General features: G+C 39.3%; 1 protein-coding gene across 1 annotated transcript in view; it reads left to right on the forward strand.

Annotated features, from left to right (window-relative positions):
- LOC101651839 (T-cell surface glycoprotein CD1a) overlaps window positions 1-19,599 on the forward strand; it is a 37,015-nt gene that overhangs the window by 4,541 nt on the left and 12,875 nt on the right. Inside the window, exons 5-7 of the mRNA XM_045298366.1 lie at window positions 6,156-6,249; window positions 11,024-11,259; window positions 17,083-17,261. Of these exons, the coding sequence (XP_045154301.1) occupies window positions 6,156-6,249; window positions 11,024-11,259; window positions 17,083-17,261 (509 nt within the window). The remainder of the gene's footprint in view (window positions 1-6,155; window positions 6,250-11,023; window positions 11,260-17,082; window positions 17,262-19,599) is intronic.

Here is a 19,599-nt window from a genome sequence, read left to right on the forward strand (position 1 = left end):
ACCCTCACCCCTCTCTTCACATACCCTCAGGGAACCATTGCTCCTGTTACAGTTTCTGAAGGGTTATCTATCTTGGCTTTCAAGTATTGAATGATCTTAACTATACAAATGAACATATACTGTCTAACATGATAAATTAGGTAAAACAAATAAAAACCAAAATATTAAGGGGAGAAAATATTAAAGAACTGGAGGATAATTATATGTTTTATTAGTTCTATACTGCACCCTGGATTTATCACCTCTTCCATGTGGCCCTTCTGAGAGGGACCGTCTAATTATCTTACAAGTGGGTTTTGGGTCTCCACTACATGCATGCCCCTTCACATTGGTTGGGCTGCTTGTTTTTGAACTTCTGATACCCTTTCCTGTCGCCACCTCATGATCATACATGCTGGTGTGCTTCTTCCATATAGGCTACATTGCTTCCCTTGTAGATGGCCACCTGTTTAACTACATGCCTTTAAGACCCTGGATGCTCTATCTTTCGATAGCTGAGCACCATCAGTATTCTTCACCACATTTGCTTATGCACCCATTTTGTCTTTAGTGATCATGTCATGAAGGCATCATATAATGACACATTATTATGACAAATTATTGAGGTAAAATTTAAGTAGAGGCCCAAAGTTCACCTGCTTCCTTGTTGCATTTGCATATCTATACATACCAGGGGGTACCCCCAAGGAACTGGAAAAAAGCTCCTCTCAGTGGAGCTCTCATAGTACACATCTTTCCCACTAGGCAAGTATTGAGCAACCCGCGAGTGCACCCAGTGGCATCACCTGGGAAGGTTCTTTATGCTCATAGTAACTTTTTTTGTGAATGCAGTTTCGCTCTACCCTTGTTTTTTTGTGATGGCCAATTTAAGAGAACAGTGATTAACTGTTTCCTGCTCAGGAAAAATGCCACAAAAACTGTTGGGATGTTGAACACAGCTTACAAAGACAGCACTATGGGAAAAACTCAAGTATATGAGTGGTTTTTCTCATTTCAAAAAAGGTGAAATGTCAATTGATGAAAAACCTCACTCTGGACGTCCATCAACTTCCCAAACAGACAAAATTCATGTATTTGTACTCAAAGACCAATGATGGACCATTAAGGAGATGGGGAAGTTATCTGGACTGTCTTGGAACTTGATTCAGTGAATTTTAACAGAAGATTTGGCAATGAGAAGGGTTGCTAGGAAATTTGTGCTGTGGGTTCTGACTGAGCAGGAAAAAGAGCACTGAGTGGAGACATGCAGGGCTTTGAAAGAACAGCTCCAAAGCGACCCAGACTTTTTTCCAAGGGAATTACTGGTGACAAGACATGGTAATATTCCTACGACCCCAAAAGCAAACATCAACCAAACCAGTGGAAGATGCCATTGCCACCCAAAAAATGCTTGTCAGTGAAATGAAAAATCAAGAAGATGGCTATTTGTTTTTGCTGTGTGGAGGATAGCGCATTTGGAGTTCATTCCGCCAGGTCAGCTTGTTAATCAAGCTCTCTCGGTAGAGGTTCTGAAATGATTGCCTAAGTGTGCCACATAAAAAGGCCTGATTTGTGGCAGATGGTGGACTGGTTTTGCCACCATGACAATGCACCTGCTCATACAGCCATCTCAGCATGTCAGTTTTTGGCAAAAAACCCAGCATGCTTCTCTTGCCCCATGCACCTTACTGACCTGACCTCACTGTGCACTTGCAAATGCAGAGGGACATGAAATTTGACAATGTAGAAGAGGTGGAGAAAAAAATGAGGGAGGTGCTGTTAGCCATCCAAACAGATGAGCTTAAAAAATGTTTCCAAGAATGGACGAGCGGATTTGACATATGTATTAAGTGTAATGCAGAGTGCTTTGAGGGTGAGAAGGTTGTTTTGCAAATAAATTTAAGTACATAGCTTTGGGGGGGGATTCTGATTTGGGGGGTACCTTCCTATATATATACACACATGGGTGTGTGAATTTATATATATATATATATAATTTATAGATAGAAATATATAATTTATGTATATATATATTATACAAAACATTTGCCCTTTCAATATTCTTATATGAAGCATCTGAATCAATCAATTTCTCTCCTGGACTCTTCATATGTGTGTGTGTGTGTGTGTGTGTGTGTGTGTGTATATATATATATAAAACCTTTTATTGTGAATTAGGTGAAGGTTTACAGTCCGATGGTCAGTTTTCCATTCAACAATTCATATACACTTTGCTTTGTCTCATTCAGTGCAATCCCCTCAATGCAACACCACTCATGTCACTTCCTCTGCTTTCTGCTTCTACCCCTCCTTCTCTACTACCCTTCTGAACGTTGACCTTGGACTAATGCTAGCCTCATGATGTCAAATGATTCTAAGGTGTGTATTTCACTAGTATTGCTGTTTCCCTTATAACTGTCATTGAGTGGATCCCTACTAGATATCTATCTAATGTTTAGGTGAACATGGAACTATGGAGTTGAGTTCAATTCCACACCTAAAGAGGGACTAAAAAAATCAAGCTCGCTGTCATAGGGACCCTAGAGGTCAGGGTAGAATTGCCTCTGTGGGTTTCTGAGATTATAACTTTCAATGGGAGCAGAAACCTTTGCCTTTCTTCTCTGGAGCAGCGGGTGGTTTTGAACTGAAGACCTTGTCGTTAGCAGCCCAGTGTATAACCACTTGCCACCAAAGCTGATGAAGGATGACTAAGGGTCATGTATTTTTGGTAAACTACTAATTAGAAACCAAAGTGCTGGCTCTGTTACTGACTAAGTGAGTGACTTTGCAATAGCTCCCAGCTCTTCATTCACCTCTTCAGGTAAATCTTAAAAAAAACAAAAAACCAAAAGTAAATAAAACTCACTGCCATTGAATTGATGCACACCGATAGAGACACGATAGGACACAGTAGATCTGCCCGTGTGAGTTTTCGAGACTGTACCTGTTTATGGAAGTAGTTATCCCTATCTTTCTCCCTATCTTTCTCTGGTGGTTTAGAACTGATAACCTTGTGGATCACAGTCCAATGCATAACCACTATGCAACCAAGGCTCCAGGTAAATCTTAGAAAACATATATACTGCTAGGATTTTTATGAGCATGAAAAGATAATGTAACACCATTAATAAAATATAATAGCATTGAGAGTTAAGTAATAAAAATGGAAGACATTTACCTGTGGATCTCATTCTGGCACAATGCATTTGTTTGTTCATTAGTTAATTTGATCATTAAGTCAACACATATTCAATTTTAACTCTTTGCATATTCACTGGGCGTAATTCCAATAAGTATGAGAAGCAGCTTTGGCTCCAAGCATCAAAGTAACTAATAATCTTCCCCTCCAAAAAAAAAATTTTTTTTTGATGCTTACATTCCACTCAACACAGGGTCAAACTTCAGAAGTCTTTGGAAGCTATGTATCTTAGTTTTCTATTTACAGTATTCTTTCTCTACAAAAATCTCTGAGAATCTTTCTTCCATTTCCTATTGCTGAGTCGTATTTACTTCAGTAGACAGTAAAAACTTTGTTCTCTCCCGTTGTTTTCCTGAACACACTGACTTCAGCACTGGGGTTACTGTTTAGAGACCAAAAGTTTTCTCTAAGGGAACTGTTCTTGAAGGAAGAAATGAAAACATAGAAATAAAATGTGAGACATGTTTGCAATTGGACATGAAAGAAAAGGAGCAAGTGATATATAAACATTCTGGTATTTAACAAGTGGAATCAGGGAGTTGTACTGTCAGATATTAAGTGAATCCAAGAGTGGATTAGTGGAAGAGGTGAAAACACCCTCAATTTAAAACATGGAAAGAACTGGGTATTGTTCCCACCCTAGCGGTGGCCCATCCTCTGAATACTTAATATAAAATTACATTCATCAGGTTAAAGTTGAGATTTTGAAAATATAAAATTGTATTGAAAATCAAAATATAGAGAGCTGGGTATTTTATTTTGTTTTCCAAACCATTTTATTTTTTTTATTTTTTAATTTTTTATTGTGAGTTGGGTGAAAGTTTACAGAGCAGATTTTACAGGCAACATTTTACAGTCAACAATTAATGCACATTTTGTTTCATGTCATTGAATGCAATCCCCATGATATAATATCACTTGTAAAACTTCCTTCCTGTATTTTCTGTTTTCATTCATCTTTCTTTCTGAACCCTTTTAAAAAATCATTTTTATTGGGGGTTCATACAACTCATCACAATACATCCATCCATTGTGCCAAGTACATTTGTACATCTGTTGCCATCATCATTCTCAGAACATTTTCTTTCTACTTGAGCCCTTGGTATCAGCTCCTCATTTTTTCTCCTCCCTCCCTCCTCCACCCTCCCTCCCTTCCTCTCTCCCCATTGATAATTTGTAAATTATTATTATTTTTTCCATGTCTTACACTGTCCGATGTCTCCCTTCACCCACTTTTCTGTTGTCCACCCCCCAGGGAGGGGGTTATATGTAGATCATTGTGATCGGTTCCCCTTTTCTTCCCCCACCTTCCCATTACCCTCCTTGTGTTACTTCTCTCATGATTGGTCCTGAGGGATTTATCTGTCCTGGATTCCCTGTGTTTCCAGCACTTATCTGTACCAGTGTACATCCTCTGGTATAGCAGGATTTGTAAGGTAGAAGTGGGGTCATGATAGTGGTGCGGGGGGTGGAGGGAGAGGAAGCATTAAAGAACTAGAGGAAAGTTGTATGTTTCATCGGTGCTATACTGCACCCTGACTGGCTCGTCAACTCCCTGTGACTCTTCTGTAAGGGCTGTCCAGTTGCCGACAGATGGGCTTTTGTCTCCACTCTGCACTCCCCCTCATTCACAATGAGATATGATATTTTGTTCTTTGATGCCTGATACCTGATCCTATCAACACCTCTTGATCACACAGGCTGGTGTGTTTCCTCTATGTGGGGTTTGTTACTTCTCAGCTAGGTGGCCACTTGTTTACCTTCAAGTCTTTAAGACCCCAGACACTATATCTTTTGATAGCCAGGCACCATCAGCTTTCTTCACCACATTTGCTTATGCACTAACTTTGTCTTCAGCGATCATGTCGGGAAGGTGAGCATCATGGAATGTCAGGTTATTAGAACAAAGTGTTCTTGTGTTGAGGGAGTACTTGAGTAGAGGCCCAATGTCCATCTGCTACTTTAATACTAAACCTACAAATTTATGTACATAGATCTATTTCCGCATCATCATATATAAATATATTTATATATGTACATGCCTGTATTTAGACCTCTATAAATGCCTGTTGCCTCCTAGTTCTTTCCTCTATTTCCTTTTAATTTCCTCTTGTCCCACTATCATGTTCAGCCTTCATTTGGGTTTCAGTAATTCCTCTTGATTACATTGCCCTTGATCAAGCTCTACCAGGCATCCTACACCCTCCTCACCACTGATTTTTGATCACTTATTGTTCCTTTGTCCCTGGGTTTGTTAACACCCACCTTCTTTTCACCACCTTTCCCTCTCCCTTGCCCTCCGGGACCATTAGTACTGTTGTTTTCTCCTCCAGATTGTTTATCCCACCTATCTTACTTAGAGATAGACCTGCAGAGATAATAATATGCACAAAAAAAACAAGACAGAGCAAAACAAAACAACAAAAGAAAACAAAACAAAAATAACAACAACAAAAACCAATGACAGCAAAATAGAAAAGCTTGTAAATAGTTCAAGGTCTATTTGTTGATCTTTAGGAGTGTTTTCTGGTTGAGTATGATAGGATGTCATGCCCTGGCCCTAAAGTCTATTTTTGGTATTCCCTGGGGACTTTGATGCTCTGCTCCCCTTGCTGTTCTGCTGCATGCCCTTAGTGTTTCACCTAGGTGTGATGGGGTCAGATCTGGCACAATTCCCACACTGCGTCCCCAATGTTGTCCTCCGTAGCACTATTGGTCAGTGATCTGAACCCTTTTGAACCTTGTCTTCGGCCAAGTTCTGCCCTTTTGATCTCAAATGGTTGATTATTCTCAAGTGTTATCATTTCCCTTATAGACCTGTCTTTTTCTGGGAGATAATTGAGCCATATAAGTGAGTTCATTTCTAGTCTGGAGGACCACAGTCTTATGGATTCCAGCACACTGTATTATACCAGTAAATCTGATCTTTTTTGTGTGATTTTAGGTTTGTTCTACATTTTTCTCACATTCTTTCCAGGTTCCTCTAATGTGATCTCTTTCAGAGTGGTTTGGTTGGTAGTAATAGCTGGGTGCCATCTATTTCTTCTAGTCCTGGGGTTGTGGAGATTGAAGTTTGTGTGGTCCATTAGTCTGGTGGATGAATTGTTTCTATGTGTCTTTGCCTTCCTTCATTCTTTCAGTAACTTGACAGTGAGAGGCCAGTAGTTATACCTAGATGGACACTTATGAGTCTTTAAGACCAGTAGTTATACCTAGATGGACACTTATGAGTCTTTAAGACCCCAGGTGCCACTCATCCAAGTGGGATATCACATTATTGTCTTGGTGGACTATGTTATGTTAATTGATCTTGGTGTCCCCTAAGAACATGGTCTTGAGCTCCCAGACCCAGACTATTTCCTGAGGTGTTTGGTTATGCCTAGGGTTTTCATAACTTTGCCTCCTATATGCTCAACAACATTAATGGATATATTACAACAAAGCTGACCTATCTATTCCTGTAGACATTGAAACTGAGTTCTAGAATCAGTAAACTGATTTGTTCAAGGACAACACCTGTGATTTTCTTACCTGCTTTAAAATATAAGATCAAATAAGGATGAGTACAGCCAATGTTATTATTGTAATGCCACAGATGTGGAAATGGAAAATAGAAAAAATAAAGATAAAAAAATCATAAAGATGATGTAATAACCTGAGCCAAAGCCTGAAAATCAGGATATTTATTCCCTCTTGCTTTTTCAAATGTTCTTAAAGAGTTTTGATTTTCACAGTATTAGAGATTGCATAAATTCTTTCCTCTTGAGAATATGTGAATGGATATTTCAATGATTGCTCTAAGAGTATATTTATTCACTGGAACATTGTAAAGCCTAGGTAGGATTTGGAAAGAATAGGTGGCTAGAAGCAGACAGTGTGACACAATTAAGGAGATTGTGTTCAAAAGGATTTAGTGAAAGTAACATAGATACAGTAGAGAGGCAAAACCATTTTATTAGTAGATAATCCAGGTATCATACTATTCCATAGTTTAGTTATATAAAGCAGTGTTTTATAATTGCTACCACAATTGGTTTCAAAGCATTTTCTTTTTTCTTGAACTCCTTGATATCAGCTTCTCCTTAACTTCCCACCCCCCACCTCTCCCACCATACCCCCCAGGAATCTTTATTCCACTTATTGTTGCTATGGATTCACCTATCCTGGGTTTGATATACCGAAAAACATAGAAAATCACGTAACGATAGTCAGGAAGGCTACCAACAAAGGACACATTACAAACCCCAATATGAACAGAAAACAGAAAGTATTGAAATTCATAGTCTTTTGGAAACCAGAATCTTATTATTTAAGCTCTGATACTATTCCACCCTTTGGATTTGGATGATATAATCTACAATCCTTGGATCATGGATGTTGGTGTGCTTCTTGCTTGTGGGTTTAGCTGACGTCTCACTTAGATGACTGTTTGTTTGAAAACAAGTCTTTACGGACCCAGACACTATTCTCTCTGATAGTTTGCCACCATCTAATTTTCTTCACCGCGTTTTGCTATAGCACCCATATCTTCTGTGTTTCCCCATGTGAGGGTGAGTATTGGAGCTTGATGTTTTAATTTAGTATTTTTTACTATAAATAGGTGGGTGGGAGGGAACTTCAAAATATGTGTGGGAAAATTTCATTATCTTTTAAGTTCATTTTTCCCCAGGAAGTTTTTGAAGCCCCTTGTATTTGTTTTTATAATTTGTTGTAATTTCTCATTTATTCTATTTTGTTTACTAATTTGGTTTTAACTTTGTCCTAAATTTTAATGTGATGCAAAAACTACTTTAAAGAAATGCATATGAACTGGTGGTCAAACTACATGGGAGAAGATTTAACATATATCCATATCCATAATCCATATCCATAATCATATTTATGGATATTTAAAATAAGATATTTATTATTTTAGTTCAGGTTTTAGTGATCTTTAAAATAATCCTTTCATATTCTCACATGAAAGGAAGTCTAACTGGCCTACTTCACAAGAGCTAGAAGTTGACATGGAATTTCTCAAAAAGAATTTCTCTTGAAAGAGAAAAGAAACACACACTCGTAAATGTGTGTACCTAGTGTCAGAAAAAAACAAATAGAGGGAAATTTTTCTCTCAAAAATGACCTGGCCATATCTGCTCACAAATATATGCTTTATCACTGGTTGGAGCAAGAAAAAAGTGGAGATTTGAGTAAGATTGAAAGAATAACCTCAGTACAAATGCGCTTTACACAATTGATGTGTGTATGGATTGTGGTAAGAGTTGCATGAGCCCCTAATAAAATGATTAAAAAAAAAGAAAGAATAACCTGTTATTCATGCAAAATTATTGCATTAACATGATTAAATTCCCAAGACCCTCAGTTCTGTAATGATGGACTAAATGGCTAATACTCATTTTCTTGATACATGATGTAAAGAGAGAAACTTGGGATTGCTTATCCTGCCTATCTTATATAGATACACCAAAAGGAACAAAGAAAAAAAAAAGAAAAAATCATATATACAGTCCCCAGCCTAACTGCTATCCTGATCCAGAGTAGATGGGGTTCTCTCTGTCAAATAGCAAGCGGCACTGGTTCTAATCCATTAGTCCAACGCCCGTTTCTTTCAGGGTTCCCTATCTCGGGACTCACATACCTAACAGCAGTTATGCCCTGTTATTCCTCAGCATTCCTGACGGGAAGGCATACCACCTTGAAGCCCCGTTGCTCTTCTTGCAGTCAGGAATGGAGCCATCTAGTGCCCCACCCCCTACACCTTTAGACTTTCAGTGTGGCCCTTGTGAATATCCTCCAAATAGTTCAGATGAAGTGCTAAGCGCTTCCACCGAGTCAGAAGTCTATCATTGGAATTTCTCAGGGACGTCATGACTTTATGACTTGGCTCCCATGACTGGTCTGTTGCACTCCTCACTTGGTTTTCCCCCATGTGGGCAGGTCAGACCGGTCACTCTCCCCAACCAAACTGTATCTTCAGTGGTGTCCTCTGGAGTGCTGTCATCTAGGGAGAGGACATTATATCTCGAGCTGAGGCCAGCCCTACAGTCCTCTCTGTGTATGAGCTGGTCCCCGCAGGAACAATGCCCTCAAGGCTTGGCACAGCAGAATAAGTCTCCTCTCTCTCTCCTTTTCCTGTGGAGACATAAATAATACCGTCCCCTTGAGTGGATTAGTGCCCTGTTCTCCCATTGCCATCTTTTTCTTCTCCCACACTCAGGGTGGGGGGCAAGGGAGAAGTGTAGGTGGGGTGTGGGGGATGAGTAGTGAGCCAATAACAACAGGCACAGGGGAATATCAAGGGTTGTAAAAATTACGGTTAGGAAGGTATAGCATTCCTGGTCATGTTTGATCAGTTGAAATGTATTGGAGAGGAATTACTGAGAGGTGAATAATGGGCAAACATGATGGTAGGGCAGGAGGAAAGAAAAAATAAACAGAGGAAGGAAGAAAGTAAAAATTAATTATATATAGGTATAAATATAGATATGTATATATGTAAATATATAAAGGTAGGTGTATTTGTCTATGTATGTATAAATATGTGAGTACAACAAGGAAGCAAATGGACTTTTGGCCTCTACTTAAATCTTACCTCAATGCAAGAATGGTTTGTTCTAATAATGTGGCACTGTATGATACCTTCCTGACATGATTGTTGAAGACAAAATGGGTGCATAAGCAAATGTGAAGAAAGCTGATGGTGCCTGGTTATTAAACGACGCAATGTCCGGAATCTTAAAGGCTTGAAGTTAAAGAAGGGGCCATCTAGCAGGGAAGCAACAAAGCCCACATGGAAGAAGCCTATCAGCCTGTGTGACCATGCTGTATTGATGGGGATAGGTATCAGAAGTTCAAAAACAAGTAATCCAATTGACGTGAAGTAGTGTGGACAAAGTGGAGGCCCCAAACCCACCTGTAAGATAATTGGACAGTCCCTCACAGAAGGGCTACATAGAAGGTATGATAAATCTAGGGAGTGGTGGTGCACTGATGAAACACATAATTATCCTCTAGTTCTTTAATATTTCATCACCTTACTATTATGGTCTTTGTTTTAACTTATTAATCATGTTTATGTTCATTTGTATAATGAAGAGCATTCTATGCATGGAAGCCAAGATAGATAATCCTTCAGAAGCAGTAACAGAAGTCATGATTTCTTGAGGGTACAGGGAGTGGGGTGGGGGTGGGAGGGTGGGAAGGGGGATGCTAATAGCAATGATGACTGTATAATCCCACTAGAGGAGAACAAATAACAGAATTGGAGGTGAATGGATACATAGGATGGTGTAATATATATATATATATATATACACACACATACATACATACATATATTACACAAGGGTTCCAGGGCAGGATAGGGGGAAGTGAGGGGAAAAGAGGGAGCTGATATGAAATAGTTCAAGAAGAAAGAAAATGTTTGAAACTGATGGTGGTAGCAATTCCAAAATTATGCTTGATCTAACTGAATTATGGATTTTTATAATATCTGTAAGAGCTCCCAATAAAATGATTAAAAACAAAAAAAAATAAATGAAGAGAAAAGCTTTTCTGTCAAATGGCAAAAATTGTGGTTTGGGTAGTGAAGGTGTTTGCACTGAGCTATCTATGTAGTCTGCTACCCTTAAAGGACTCCCAGGGTCAGCCACGAGAAGGATTTGCCTGGGTGCATTGAAAGGAGACCTGTGCGAATATGGTTCACCCAGGGGCAGACAGAGTGCTCTGAAGCAACTCTGGCCACTGGCCAGTGGTGGGTCAGGAACAGAAGCAATTGGCCATCATTGGTGAACTCTGATACAAAGATAAAGTTTGGCGCACTTAGCTTTTATGCTGTTTCTCTAGGCTCCAGGGAACTGGAGAGTCCCTCCTCTTGGGACTTCTCTGGTACTTGCTGAGGAGATTTTCCTGTGCTTTTAAACTGTTGGCCACATTCCCCTCCCATCCTGAAGACTTTAGTTTAGGATTAGGAAACAAAAATAAATCAGAAGATGCCAAATCAGAACAGTACAGTGGACGCCTACTCATTTTTCTTCAAAACTCTCCCAAAATTTCCATTTTTGATCAGGAACATGACTGTGGTGATCATTCTCTTGAAACATTTTAAAATTGTAAATCAGGCGGGGGCTTATATTTCGGAGTATCAACTTTGTATTAAACGGTTTAAGTTACTAATCAAACACTCCAATAGTTCATCCTTCACCTACTCCTTCGTTTCCCTTCTCCCTTTTGGGGATTAGCATCTTCCATTTAATCCATGTCAACACTTTCAAGATTTATTTCTGCTAAAGCTTTGGCCTGCTTTCTCAAACCTACCACATAAAAAATCATATATTTGTTTACCCCTCAAGAAATTCAACAAGTACAATTTCTTGAGTAGCTAACAAAGTGTTGTTATGGCCTATGTTCTTGACTGTTCACTTGTTCTTTGACTAGACACCGTTCACCTCTTGAGATTCATTCTTTAGACTGTGCTCTGTCTTCAGGATTGTACTGGCAAAGCCAGGCTTCATAATACCTTACAATTCTTTCCAAAAATGCCTCAGGATCTTGATCCCATTTGTTAAAATTTCCATTGAGATCTTTTTTTTACCTATAGCTGACCTGGGATCAGCAGTTTGCTTAACTTTATTTTTTTAGTCAAAACTGCGTAAGATTAATTAATTGAGATATCTGTAGTGTTGGCTATTATTTCTGTTGTTTTCATCCATCCTCCTCAATTAGAGTGTGAACAAGGTTAATTGATTCCTCACAAATTGATGTTTATGGTGTGCCACCGTGGGCTTCATCTTCAACATTCTCACATTCCTCTTCAAATGAGTTATCCATGAGCAATTATCCATTGGGACATTGTCTCCCATAAACATTTTGTAAAGCATCAATGAATTTACCATTCCTCCATCTAAACTTCATCATAAAATTTATGTTTGCTCTTGCTTTGATTTTTTAGCAGAAATCATGTTGCTCTGATAGGGACTCTTTTCAAACTGATTTTTTTCTTAGTTCTTCAAACTAGATTGCTTTTAGAGATATTATAATAAATTAATGTGTATTTATTTTGATGCAAAGATTTTTGAAACCCATGCATAGTTTTTCCATAATATACATTTCCAATGAACTTTTTGAAAATTTATTGTGTGCATGTGTGTGTGTGCCCATGCATATGAAAGGTATACAAAATACTTGTGGAGAAAGAATCCATTACCATTTAACTATAATTTTTCATGAACTTTTTGAATATCTGCCATATATATTGGTTTTCTTCCCTCATTTACTCTACTCTAATTTATGGAGTTGCAAAAGGTGCAGAGTTGACAGTGAGTGGAGTGTGATGTTTAATGGTACAGTCCAACTTAGTAGATTATGACTTTCAGTATTATGGAATGATCCTCCATTTTGTGAATTAAGAGGAGTTCCTTAGTAGTGTGGTCTGCATCCAGAATATCTGGACATTCTGGAAAAGCTTATATTGCTAAATCCTGCCCCTGGATCATAATCTTCTGATGCCTCTTTCTTGGGATGTGAACCAGCAGCATGCTATCACATCTTTGGGTCTTAGGACTCATTAGTTCTGATGATTCACTGCTTCAGCAACTTCCGCCTAGCCTGTCCACTTTGTGCTCATCATCCACTGTAACTATGCGAGTCAGGAGAAGCTTACAGACTGATGCCTGAACTATGGCTTTGAGACTTGCCAGTCTCCACAACTGCAAGAGACATTTCCTTAAAGGCAACTAACATCTGTCTATCTATTATCTATCAATAATCTATCATTTATCTAGCTATGCATTTATCCACATGTCTAGCTAGTGATATGCTTCATTGGTTTTGCTCTTTTAGAAAACCAAGCCTAAGACACTCCCAATTATTATCTGTGCCAAATGAGAACTGCACCCTTTCAGCTGATTGTGGTCACATGGGCTGCACTATGTTTAATGCTGTGCATCTGCGAAGTGAGTTGAAAGTGTATTTAAAGCACTAGGGAACGGATGTGCTCATTTCTTCCTTTCTCCCCCCCCCCTTCCCCCCCAACCCTTCCTCTTTATTATCAGCTGTAAATTGGGTTTGGGGTGTAGAGTTCTGATAAGGATTACAGACTATGAGATGACCTTCAGAATGAGGAGCAAACATAATAAAGATCAAAACCAAAAAACAAAGCAGAATAAAAAACCCAGAAACAAACAAACAAAATCCCCCAGAAATCCATGACACAAAAAAGAACCTGGGAATTGACACCATGAAATGTCATAATGGCCCTGCATTGCCTACTTTCAGTTCTTTTACAAGAGAAAAAGAAATATAATTTTATTTCTCATAGATGTGTATGTTGGATTTTCTACCTCTTACTCCTAAATAATCCACAAATTTAGCTTAATATCAATTACATGGTGCTAAGTTAGTTTATGAATTATTTTTGTGTAGCTCTTTATTTTTTATTATAATCATTCATATGGAATTTTTTTGCTAAGGCAAAATCGAATTGTTGACAAGAATGTAATATGTATATTAGAATTTTTATCTCTACATTTTCTCAAGTGGAAGAAATGCAGCCAAAATTTACGTGAAAGGAAATGTGTTATAAATCAGAGTGAAGCTGGGGAAATGGCAGCATGAAATATTTTTAAAATTATCTCGCAGGTAAATCCAAAGCAAGGAAAGTACATTGCAGTTTTGTACTACAATGTAGTTCATCTACATTGAATCTAGAAAGAACTGTATGAAACCAAAACCTAGGATATTCTCTAAGCTATTCCAAAAGTTTGCATAACATTTTAGGACACATTTCCATTGGTTTTACCTGGAGTGAAAGATGTGTGTTTCCTCTGAACAAGTTGGGGAAAATTAGCGAAGGCTATCCAGACAAGGATGTTTTAGAAATGAAAGGCAACCCTGGAAAATAAATATGGGAATGGAGAGAAAAATCACGTGCTGATAATATTTTGGTGAAATCACTGCAAATTACCTTTGGCTTTGGGGCTTAGGGTTTGATCACAATCATCCTTGACTTTTTGAATGGGTTGTGGTCTGTGTGTTTAAAGGTGACTGATTTATAAAGGGTAGCCTCTGCAGCTGACTCTCTAGAGTTGTGATCTCGATAGGTGGTTGTGGAACTTTGTATCTTGTGTCCATTGAAGGTTGTTACTATGGCAGGTGGATGGCTTTGTATAGGATAACTGTCTGTGTGCATATGAGCATTTTTGGTGAGGGTCTTAGGTGATTTCTTGAGGAAGCACTCACAGACGGGACTCAGCATGTAGACTGCTTGCTGTGGAGTATTCTCAGGAACAACTGTAAAAGAGAGAAGGAGGCAGGTCAGGGTAAAGGGGGACATTGAACTGGAATGCGGTTGTCATGGTGACCTCAGAGAAGCTCACAGGAGCTCTGGATTTGAAATGGCCCTTCAGAAATATCCTAACATGAAGCAGTAAGACCAAATCTTCATACCATCGTTTAGGATATCCTTCTCAGAGAGGGGATATCCTTCCGGCAAGATAGGTCTGTTCTACTGGCGACAATGCTTGGAAAGGAACACAGGTATGAGTGGTTAAGAGCCAACACTCCTTGAAGCTGAGGAAATGATAATGTTTGTAATGAAGGGAGTATTTTGGTGGCTGCATATAGTATTTATTCTCTTTGGCTTGAGAAACTATACAGATTAAAAAAGGATTTTATATACAGATAACTTATGTGTACTTCTGAGGAAGTGTGGCTGTAAACAGTGTAAACAATGCTACAAACACAGGCCAGGAGGCAGAGAAAAACCTTAGAAAATGTGCATGATCTTTGAAATGTTGGAACCTATTGTTGTGACAATAGTGTCAATTCATCGCATTGTGGCACTTGCTCATTGTTGCTGACTCTACTTTACCAAACATGATATTCTTTTCTAGAAATTGATCTTTCCTGATGTTGTGTCCAGAGTAAGTAAGATGAAGTCTAGCCATTGCTGAATGCATGACAAAGAAGTTGAAGCCATATGGTGATGCAACTGGAAATTGAACAGTGAAAGACTCAAAGCCTTGCCCCTAAGCGTGGGAATAAGACCAGGATGTCTACTCAAATCACTTCTATTTAACACAGTGTTGATGTTTAATGATTTTGTGTGCTCGTCTTCGATCCTGAGACTTTGGTGGATTAATTCTACTAATTTTTTGCGTGAATTATTTAGGATTTTTCATATGCAGCATTGTGCCACCTGGAAGGAGAGATATTGTTGTTTCTTTCTTTCCATCTTAGATACCTATTTTATCCTTGCCCAATTCTGTACAACTTCCATTCCAATTCACAGAGACTCTACAGCACAGAGTAGAAATGCCCCTGCTTGGTAAAAAATTTGAACCACCAGCTTTTCCAAAGGAAAAAGATGAGTCTTTCTATGCCAGTAATGATAGACAGATTTATAGTCTTGAAAACCCAAAGGGGTAGTTTTCGTCAGTCTTATAGGGTTACTATGAGTTAGAATCAATTTGAGGGCTATCGGTTGTTGTTGTCTTTTAGAAAAAAACTGGGGACTGGGGAACACAGTGGGAATCCAGGCAAGAAAGTGCAGGGGCAGTAAAATATGTAATGTGGTTCTTCTAGCCAAAGTCTATAATGCCTACCAAATGCCTTTTCCTTGCAAGTGTCTGGTAAGAAGGTGGGTGAAGATACTGATAGGATTCATCTGTGAGTAACTGCAAATAGGATCCCCTGGGGTGCCATCCTACTGTATATAAAATGAACCCTCTGAGAAGTAGGAGGATGGATCTCAATACCAGTAAGAGCCAAGAGCTGAGTGCATCTTCTAGGTCCGAGATTCCTGATCAGTGAACCCCTCGGATCCAGATGACAGCTACAACATCAGTGGAGCAGCAGCAGAGCAGCCACAACCAGCGAGAGCAGGGAACAGAGCAATGGACTTCCCAATCCACAGAGCCAATAAAGCCGCATGTTTTTGTGGAAGAGGCTGGATTGAGGAGTGGAGTGCCTCTGGGCACTTAGTTGGTGAGTTTGGACTTGCTGATCTATTGAAGTTGAGCTGAGTGCTTTCTGTTTTAGGCTTACCAGAGCATGGAGCCTCTGGGCAACTAAGGATGGTGGGCACTTAAGGGAGCTGGGAGAGATGACCTCCACAGTCTCTGTTGAATGCTTTTGGTTTGAGGCTTATGGCAATGTGGGATGCCTTTTGGGTATTTAGCAGAGTTGGCAGAACTTAGTAACATATCCGGATATACAGATCAACCCTGAGCAATTCTCACTGGCATTACAACTTGTTAACTTTGATCATGATTTTTGTTGATAAGTTCTGACTAGCTATTGCAGTGGATTTTAAAACCCGGAGAAGTAAAATAGAGAAAACTAATTGAGATGTTACGGAAGTTAGGAAACGTCTGGAAAAATTCAGAATTATAGGGGAAATGAGAGGCTGACTAGGAAGCTTAGTGTCGTAGGAGGCATAGCTTTTCCCTGATACACAGTGTGGCTCAGCGAGAGATTGCCAAGTAGAAGGGACATTTTGTTGAAATCAGAGATTGTGTTCGAGGCTTGAAAGGCTGCAATTCTACCATCCAGTGAAATGCTGTGTCTGCTCCTTGTCTTGCTGGCAATTCTCTCCCAAGGTGGTGATGACGATAAGGCTGGTAAGAAGAAACCTGGCAGCTCACACCAGTGGAATGAGGAGGTTGGGGCAGAAGCTTGCTGTATTTGCTGATTCAGGCGCCGTTGGACACAAAAGCTTCGGTGCCCTCTCTTTCCAGCCTCTTCAATCATTTTGGAAATTGAGCTGGGTAACTGAGACCCTAGAATGGCAAATGTCTTGGGCTATATATGTTCTTCAGACTGAATTCTCCACCCTCCCCTCAAACGTCATCGTCTCTTATTTCTTTCTACTTCTTGTCTTCTCACCATTCTTTCACTGTGTGCAGATTTCCAGGGCCCGACCTACTTCTGCCTCATCCAGATAGCGTCCTTTGCCAACAGCACCTGGGCACAAAACCAAGGCTCAGGCTGGTTGGATGATGTGCAGATTCATGGCTGGGATAGCGACTCAGAAAATGCTACTTTCCTGAAGCCCGGCTCCAAAGGTAACTTTAGTGATCAGAAGGTGACTGCACTGGTGGACATATTTTGAGTCTGCTTATTGGATTTACTCAGCATGTACATCAGTCTGGCCGTGAATTCCAGGGGGAATGTGAGTCCTGGCAGGATTCTGAATTATGTTTTTCTGGTTCTCTGTTTGGCCGCCACTGCCATTGGTCCTTCTCTCCTGCCAGTTGGGTGTACCAACTGCTCGCAGACTTCTCCAGGGCAGTCTGCTACCACTGCCCCACGATTCCACATAAGATTTCAGAGACTTGCCACCTCCTGGTTAATTTTGCAATAGAAAAAGTCTTCTTATTTTTTTCTACTTATCCTCTTCTTTGTCTAATGTAGTGATTCTCAACCTTCCTAATGCCGCCACCCTTTAATATAGTTCCTCATGTTGTGGTGACCCCCAACCATAAAATTATTTTCATTGCTACTTCATAACTGTAATTTTGCTACTGTTATGAATTGTAATGTAAATATCTGATATGCAGGATGTATTTTCATTATTACAAATTGAACATAATTAAAGCATAGTGATTCATCACAAAAACGATCTGTAAGTATATATTGTGAAATATTTATTTCTAATTACAAAGAAATGAAATTTTTTCTGGAAGCATGGTGTAGCCTGGGTAACAGTCTTAACAGAACAACAGTAAACAAAATTGCTACATTTTGCAACAGTATGAGTAAAAAGCCAACTTCAGTGCGAAGGTTGAGATAGCTTCTTTCTCACCAGATCAGAAATTCTCAGGGCAATCTTTGCAAGAACACGACGAAGATCATCTTACACAACAGGTCTACTTCTGTATTCAGACTTGATAACCAACAAGCTGGAAAACCCTGTTTCACAAAGATATGTTGTTGGAAATGGAAGAAGATGCAACACAGTCTCAGACAGAACAGGATATGAATGCAAACACTTGATCCAGAATTTTGTAACTGGCATTGTAGAGAAATCAGTTCTCGCTGCATCACTGTTAATAAGTTCAATGAACTCCTCTGGTGCTGCCTCAGGAACATCTTCAGCTCTGACTGTGAACGGGCTTCTGGCAAGTGCAAATGGGTGTCAGGTAGATTTGGAAAGTACGATGACATTTCACCCACAAGCATGTGCAAGTGTTCTTTCACAGAAATTATCATCGTAATCCTTTTGTCTGGTTCAATGTCATGTTCCTCAAAGAAAGCAGATAATGTAGGCAACGTGTAAATTTTATTTTCATCCAATTTTTTTTGGCCAAAGCTGAAGTTTCATTTGGAATGATCGGATCTTTTCAGACAAATCGAGGCATGTTGCCTTTGGTCCTTGCAGTGATCAATGTAACTCATTCAAGATGGCAAAGACGTCAACCAAGTAAGCTATTTTCTGCAGTTCACTTTTATCGCTGAAAACTCCTTCGAACTGCGGTCTTGCTTTCAGTTTAAAAAATGTTTTGAGCTTATCACGAAGCTCAAAAACATGATTTAAAACTTTTCCTCTCGACAACCACCTCACTTCAGTGTGAAATCGCAGAGCATTATTTGTGCATCCAACTTGCTGCACAGTTGTGAAAATAGTCGACTGTTTAAAGTGCTTGCCTTTACAAAATTGACATAACTGATGATGCTTTTCATTACTTCTTGTAACTCTTGTGGCAGCGTCTTTGTTGCTAATATTTGTCGATGAGTCATACAGTGAGTTCTGATGACTTTTGGTGACTCATTCAGTACCAAGTGTTGAAATAAAAGAAACATCTTTAAAATCACCATCATTGATATACTTCATGTAAATCAGTAACTGAACAGTTTGCAATGTCTGTAGATTCATCAAGCTGGAAGTTAAATATTGGAAGTGGAACAGATTTAATTTCCTAGATTACCTGATCAAGAAGGGAGACGTTGGACAGGGCAAGATATGACAAAATAATAATTTATAAACTATCAGGGGCTCATGAGCGAAGGGGGAGCGGGGAGGGAGGGGAAAAAAAGAGGACCTGATGCCAAGGGCTTAAGTGGAGAGCAAATGTTTTGAGAATGATGAGGGAAATAAATTTACAAAATTGCTTGACACAATGGATGGATGTATGGATTGTGATAAGAGTTGTATGAGCCCCCAGTAAAATGATTATAAAAATACTAATAGTTTACTTTTGTATAGTGACAACATTTCCCAGGTGCGGTGCTATATGTTCTCAACAAAATATTTCTAAATGTTACCATGACTGGCAATCCAAGTCTTATGTTTCGTTTTTTCACACAGAGGATGTATTAGTCTGGGTATTTTAGAGAAACAAATCCACAGACACTCATGTATAAGAGAGAATTTTATACAAAGAGTAAGTGCACATCAACAAAACATCCCAACCCAGTGCTGC

This window comes from Echinops telfairi, unplaced genomic scaffold (assembly GCF_000313985.2).
Source record: "Echinops telfairi isolate 266 unplaced genomic scaffold, ASM31398v2 ScPeMD7_7425;HRSCAF=8463, whole genome shotgun sequence".
In the NCBI taxonomy this organism is placed as follows: Eukaryota; Metazoa; Chordata; class Mammalia; order Afrosoricida; family Tenrecidae; genus Echinops; species Echinops telfairi.